At 38.0% G+C, this 7,614-nt stretch overlaps 1 protein-coding gene across 1 annotated transcript in view; it reads right to left on the minus strand.

The window, feature by feature from the left end:
• The window catches only part of TSNAX (translin-associated factor X), a 23,980-nt gene that overhangs the window by 11,341 nt on the left and 5,025 nt on the right, over positions 1–7,614 (minus strand). The window contains exon 3 of the mRNA XM_009584402.1: positions 7,129–7,259. Within this exon, the coding sequence (XP_009582697.1) occupies positions 7,129–7,259 (131 nt within the window). The remainder of the gene's footprint in view (positions 1–7,128; positions 7,260–7,614) is intronic.

Here is a 7,614-nt window from a genome sequence, read left to right on the forward strand (position 1 = left end):
GCTTCTGCTGAACACAATGGCTCATTCAGGGATCAGCTGATAATCAATGCTCACATAATGCATGCCCTGTTTGGTCATGTCTGAATTCACATTGATTTTCCCAGGTTTGCTTTAAGTTTTTGTGTATGGACATACAAATCCTGCAGCAGAAAGTAAAAAGTGAGAGGCTTTGCAGTTGCTGATTTTTCACTTTCCCTGGAAGAACCTAGAAAAGAGGTGTGAACCAGAAATAATCAAAGGGTAGTAAAATGCAACAAGCTGAAGGTATCAAGTTTCAAATAAGCAACTTGCAGGGTGAAGAAAATCAGTTTGACAAAGTTTGTTGGCACACTTGGTGATGTGAGAACATCAGAGAAACAGAGAAAGTAACAAAACAGAGAAACAAAGAAATTAACAAAATTAGATCTGATAAATATTAGCTTATTCACTGCAAATTCTGTTAATTTCCCAGTATAATCAGGAAACTTTGTTTCCATTTCTGCCATTTTACCTCTCACCCACAACAGCAAAGAGATGAACTTTAATTCTTCAGTTACATCCTGTTCCTGTGTAATTATGCTTTCCCACCATCTTGCAGAAACCTGATTGCTTCCTTCATGGATAGCTTTCCTTTCAAGTTTTAGGTATACTCAAATCTTTTCCTGGGTGAGACGTTTACAATTCACGATACCTTCCTCACGCAGTAAAAAGCTTTTCTTTTGTACCACCAACCTACGATTAAATATGCCACCTATTTCTATTACAGTTTTTTAACTTTCTTAAGAAGAAAAAAACGTCCTACTGTTCCTGATGTGCAGAATAGTTCTTTACCTTGGTATTATTTCAGAAATAGATAGGTCTCTACAAACATGGAGGTAACTAGCACAGCTCGAGTATGAGATGTTCTTTCCATATTATGAGTGAAAAAGTTAAGAACAAAAAAAACAGGTAACACAGAAATCATTACGCGGATAGTTCCTTTAGTTTGTGTTCTAATCCAAATCCTTCATACAATACCAAAAAATTTTACTTAAATAATCAGTAATCTAAATCTGGCCTGCTTGGACAGACCTCACTCATCTCCATAGCATTTCTTACAGCATCATGTCTGGTGGTCCTACATATTGCAGTTAAAAAATGGTATTCTGGCACAATTAAAGTATTTCCTTTTCATCCACGCAGACCTAACTGACTTTGTCCAATCCAGCAATGCAGTTTGTTGCAGTATGATTACACGCCTAAAGCGACTCTAAATGGCATAAGGCAGGAGACAGAAATAAGCTCCATTGTATCATTTACTCAGAACACAAATAGTGCTTGCAGAAGATAAATTATGTGTTAGACTGCGTCAATGCTGAACTTTTACACAGAATTTCCCACATCATCATCAGCAGAAGCAGTCACAGAGCAATAGTTTTGACAAGGTGCTGACATTTTACAGCCTCGTCATCTAATCCTATTGAGAGCAAGCGCAGACATGATAAAGAGCTAATGAGCTTCTCTGTGCACACCACTCCACTCACCGCTGCTGCTAGCACAGGCACACAGCAACAGAAAGGTCAGCCAACAATGCTCTAGTTCCATCTATCGTCATCACTCTACGCCACACTACCGAAGAAGCCCCAGAAGAATTATGGGCTCCTCATTCCATATTTTGTCTTATGGACGGCTATCAGGTAGGAAGGTAATACCACACCTACACGTGCTCCTAGCAGAATCTAATGACCTCACTGTAAAAACATCAACACGTAGTTAAAACTGTCACTCCAAGAGGTTTTTCAGTCAAGTTGCCCTATAGAAAATAGTTTAACACCTCAGAAGCCTTACAATTCTCTCACACGCCCTTATTGTTAAGGGTCAGAAAATTAAGTCCTCATATAGCTAGACATTTTGTTTAACAAAATCATGTTAAAAAGATACTCCATTCAATCCCACACCTGTCAACGCCAACCTATCAAGCAATCTCTTGGTTTCCCTCTGCATTACAAAAGTTTTGCATTTACGCAGAGTAGATTTAGAACATGCTTAGAATAATTCCATAAATCCTAACACATTGCAGAGCACCCTCTTTCTTGTCTTTAAGGCTCGTACAGGTCTTTCCTGTATTCTATTGATATTTTCCTTATTATTTTAAACATATATATAAAAATACCCAAACACACATACATATATAAAATCCTGAAAAATTTCTGCCCCCCCTTCATAAATTCATACAATCTTTTTCAGTCCTTTTCTTGCACAGTGTGTCACAACAATTTTAAAGGAACAGTACACATTTCCTCACAGGATATATAAGGTATACACTGCAAAGTGGGGCAAAGGAGCAGGAATTCTATATTACAAATAGTAAAGCTTTAAAAATATCAACAAAGCAGAACATTCTAACATAACAGATGAAGAGCTCTACATTAAAAAAAGACTTCATTATTTCAGTATCTCTTTGTTTGCTTGTTTAATCATCCCCTGGGACAATCTGTACTGTTAAGAAACGTGTAGAAAACAGTCATCAGTTTTTGTTGTTGTTCAATTAGTGCTATACTCAGTGTTTGAGCTCATGCTAGTGTCCTTTGGGGAAATGTCCTGCGTGCCATTAGCACTATTCTTAATGAGGGAAAGCATGAAACTGCTTTAGTGCTCTGCCAGGATTGTTTTATCTTCAAGTCAAAAGAACAACTACTTGGAGTAACCCCAAAAAAAGCATTTAACAATTACAAGCGGCAAACAATATTCCCAAGCATTATACTCATAGCACTCTTCTATTTATAGGCTAACAGTTATTATACTGAATAAAATATGTATTAGGCAGCTTTATTATGCAGACAGTCATGATTTCCCAGTTAAGGCTGCTACGATGGTTTTCATTATAAGCCCGATTTTGATCCCTTTTACTCTTTCTGTGAGACATAGGGTGGGGAACAGGAGGATGTTTCATGTTTGGTTTCAAGACAAAGGAGAATATTTTTAGGAAGTTTGAGGTTAATTGGACATGCTGCTTTTGAGATATGGGACATAGGCATTTCTTTATTCTTTTTTGAAGAAAAAAGCTGTTTAATGGCAATGTTTTTGTTCATAAAAAGCCTTTTAACTAGTTCTACAGAATTTCTTTAAAATACAAAATCAGAATTGACAACTAGGTGAAAGGAAGGTCAAGCCTTACAGCTCTAGGAAATACATGAAGACAAAAAATCTAGCACTTCTCCTAGCTACATTTATTTTCAAAAAGGCATGCAAGCTTTTTCCACAGCGAAAAAGGCAAAGCAACAACTAAAGAACACTAGACTTAAAAACAAAACTAAAAGCAACATTCTTAACTCTTATCACGGTTTCCCTCCCAATTACAGTTCTTCATAAACAGTGGGGGGTAGGGGAATAAAGGATTCCCTCTCACAGTTGCTCTTTATCTAACTGTCCCCTCATTCTTCATGTCTCTAGGTTTTCTGTCTTAGCTTCATAATCCTGACATCAGGCATCTTCTCATCTCTGACACCTCCTTGATCCTAGCTTCAGCACGATCAAGATCTACAAGTCTTTAAGCCTGCATATTCCTTTTTTTGCCATACCAATGACTAACTGGAGAGTGGAGGATTTAATGAACAAGGTAAGAGTAAAGCTCTGGCTAAAAGTTTGCATTTCATACTTGTCATACACACGAGCTCATTTAAACAATGCCTAAAAGCATTCCCTGTCTTCTCACTGACACATGCATATATTTAACATGCTCCCTTACAAAACATGCCCAATGGACACCAGCTGGCACAAATTCCCCTCACAGAGGAACATCATGTAGAACAGGTAGAATTTAAGTAGACACTGTGGATGACCTACAGAAATGGAATGAAGGCAACTTATTTCAGTTGGATTTTATATACAGTCATCTTAATGAGGCAAGAACTACCTAATTACAGAAACAACAGGGAGATCTCAGGGCCAGGCAGCACTATACAATTGATGAGATTCCACAGACTTGCCACTTACTCACATCACCTGAACAGAGGAAAAAGGTAAAAGTACAGCCATTCCCAGTTCTAACTCCAGAAAAACCAGTGGGGGGGCTCCGTATTTCTATCTTTTAATTTTGTCCACAAAACCACAAAGTCTGGGCATTTGCTTGAGAGACTGCACACCTGATTGCTGGAAAGACAGACAACAGTCTACTTCTCCTCCCCCTTATTATTTAGTGTACTAATACCTCTTTGCCATCCTTTCTTTTTACCTAGAGAGATCAATAAGATGCATTCTCTTAAGTTGTCTTAAGATTGTAGTAAGAAAACTCTTTAAATGACAATCTCACTCCAAGTCCCATGCAAGTGTTAGGGATGTGCTGTTGTATATATAACTGTGTGCAGTTCTGGGTTGCACAGTTTAAGGATGTGAAGGTCCTTGAATGTGTCCAGAGGAGGGCAACAAAGCTGGTGAAAGGGCTGGAAGGAATGTCCTATGAGGAGCAGCTAAGGACTTTGGGTTTGTCTAGTTTGGAGAGGAGGAGGCTGAGGGGTGACCTCATTGCTCTCTACAGCTTCCTGAGGAGGGGACGTGGAGAGGGAGGTGCTGAGCTCTTCTCCCTAATGTCCAGTGATGGGACGCATGGGAATGGTTCAAAGCTGCGCCAGGGGAGGTTTGGACTGGATATTAGGAAGCATTTCTTTACCGAGAGGGTGGTCAAACACTGGAACAGCTTCTTAGAGAGGTGGTCAATGCCCCAAGCCTGTCAGTGTTTAAGAGGCATTTAGAAAATGCCCTTAATAATATGCTTTAACTTTTGGTCAGCCCTGAATTGGTCAGGCAGTTGGACTAGGTGATCATTGTAGATCCCTTCCAACTGAAATAGCCTATTCTATTCTAAAAGCTTTGCAGCTGTGGAGGCATTGAGTCATCATACACATGCAGCAGGCTTCTAACTTCCTCTACTAGAGGTCTATAGTAATTTGGCCTGCTCTACAATGGACAAATACATCTTAGGCATTTTAAGAGGCTGAGATTTAAAACACTGGGGAAAAGTTTTAGAAATGCTGAATTCTTTCTGATAGCATATTTTCAGTTGTTTTCTGAAGAGTTTATTCAGGTCCTTTTTGATATTAACAGATATCTTTATGCAAGTCAGAAATTGATTATGCAGGAGAATCAGTGTAGCTGACTGTGTGTGAGTATTTACCAAATACACAAAGCAAACCTGAACAGGAATTTTTTCATTAATTTCTTTATTTTCAGATTGCTATGGCTAGTTTAAATTTACATATCTTTCATATAAAAAAACCCGTAACTTTTCAGGTTGAAAAAGACGTAATTTTTAAAAACAAAACCAGTGATTTTTTTTTTTACTCAGAGGAGAGAATCTGGAAGTAGAAACCTAGTGTCAGGTTTGCTCGCCTTCTTTGTAAGACACGAGTACACACAGAAGTTATCGCACAATAAGTTTCCATACATTTGCTATGTAGGCATACTCTATTACGTCTGAGATGAATACAAGCTAATTCCAGGCAAGCTGCCCCTCAGTAAAAAATAGAGGTAGGTATGCCTCTTTGAATTTACCCACACAAAGCCACATACTAAGAAAGTAGAGACAATTCAGGTGAAGCAGCTGATGCAGGGTAACTGGTTACCCCATAACAATTTTGCTCACATGGCAAGGCTGATAGCTTGTCCCATGAGGTCTCACAAAGATTCATGAGGTAGCAGTACTCAAATGCTGTTGTTCCATAGATAGCATTATATGACTTACACAGGACTACAAACTTCAGGAGTTATTCAGACAAGGTTTACAAGTCTCTATGAAGCTTTCAAGAATTTTTGTTCATAAAACTAAATGCAAGGATTTTCAGCTTTTATAAGCAGTACTTAAAATGAAAATCCAAACACATTTTCAGCATGTCAAGATACTCAGACTAGTATTGTTCACAGTTTGAAGTCATCTGTAGTGTCAGAGTTTTGAATTATCTCCTTCTTTTCATTGCCCCATTACAGTACTAAGCTATAAAAAGCAGCAAGACGCACACAGATTAAGTGGCTCTTTAAGAATAACTACTTATATTTAATTTGAATAACCCAATGCACCACAGGTAAGAGGACTGTGGAACTGAATTAGAGCCATTGAAGACTAGCATGGCTAGGTCCTTCTGGTTCAGAAGTACCAAACTGAGCTTTCACTTAAGAGCTGTCTCACTCTTAACAAGCTTAAGTTTGTGTAAGACCTAAGTACAAGTTAACCTGTGCACTGTTTGTCTTGTAAATTACATAGATGTATCTGCTGATGGTTTATCAAATCAATCCTATGGATATTTTTAAACAATTAAATCATTCAGGGCAAATCTGCAGCTCTCCTCAGCTGAAGAAGTCTTGCCTGAACAAGGAAAGATACACAGGATCCCAGTATGTTTAAAACAATATTGATAAACACAAGATACTTATGCCATGACCAAGATGTCAGAGAAGCAGTTACATATTTTACTTGTGTTGCCACAAACAAGGCATAACAATTTTAGGTAAGATTCAGATTGTCAGCGAAGATTCAGCAAAGAAATATGATTTGACAGCAAGAGTCATGAAAGCACTGGGACTTAGTATCTCAAGGATGTTAGTAAAGACTGCTGTTTACAGATAGGAGCAGAAAAAGATGCGATTGAAACATATAAACTCTGATTTAATGCTTGTAACACAGAGGCAGAAGCACATTCTGAGTCTTTAGAAGAAAGAAAATGCTAATCTAAGGATTTTAATTCATGAACTTTATCAACTCAAAATGGGATCATTTCACAAGATAGTCACTCCCGCTCTCCTCCCAGAAATTATAACCCTTCTGGTAAGGTGGGGTAAATCAGTGTGTTGCACATACTCCTCTCAGTCAGAGAAGACCAGCCAGTACATTCGTTAGAACTACTCCCAACTTCATTTTAGGTCAGGGTCTAATTTATTCCAGTTGTAGTCTCCCATTTAAATCTTCATTTAACTGCAATGATAAGAAGACTGTAGGGCAATAGCCTCTCTAATACCAGAGCTAACTTTGCTAACAACAAAGATTAATCTTAGTCCTGACTTATAACCATAGAAATGTGACAAATTCAGACCTGCGGCATGAATAGGAACCATTGCTACATGAAGAGAAACTGAGCTTAGTGCAAAATAGCATACTTGCCCTATTTTAAAATAATTTACCTGGAGATACAGCTCTGTGGAACTGATACATGTCTTCTCCAATCAGTTCTTGTGCAACTTGCTTAATCTTCCGTCGGACAGCATCTAGCTTGACTTCAGATTCGTTTAGTATTTCTTCCCCATTGGGAGCACTGCAATCATAAAAGAGAAACTGAAAGAGCAGCTTTCAGAACATAAGCAAACAGTTAAAAAATATTACACATTTCCTTTTGCTAACCAATACATTTTCAATGGCTTCAGGAAAAAGCCATATTGGAATGAGAAACAGTTTAACTTTCATTGATACCTACTGTAGATTCTGAAATTCTGTAGATTCTTACAACGAAAATAATCAACCAGCCAAACACAGTTCTGGCAGCATGACGTTTATTCCAAACTAGAATTTTATTTATTGCTTAAATAAGAACAATGAGAAACAAAGCAAAGGCTTCAAAAAAGTATTCCTGAAAAACAGCAGTATTTGCAGAAGTCCTTCAACCTCTTTTA

The sequence above is a fragment of the Fulmarus glacialis genome, unplaced genomic scaffold, assembly GCF_000690835.1.
Source record: "Fulmarus glacialis isolate BGI_N327 unplaced genomic scaffold, ASM69083v1 scaffold41728, whole genome shotgun sequence".
In the NCBI taxonomy this organism is placed as follows: domain Eukaryota; kingdom Metazoa; phylum Chordata; class Aves; order Procellariiformes; family Procellariidae; genus Fulmarus; species Fulmarus glacialis.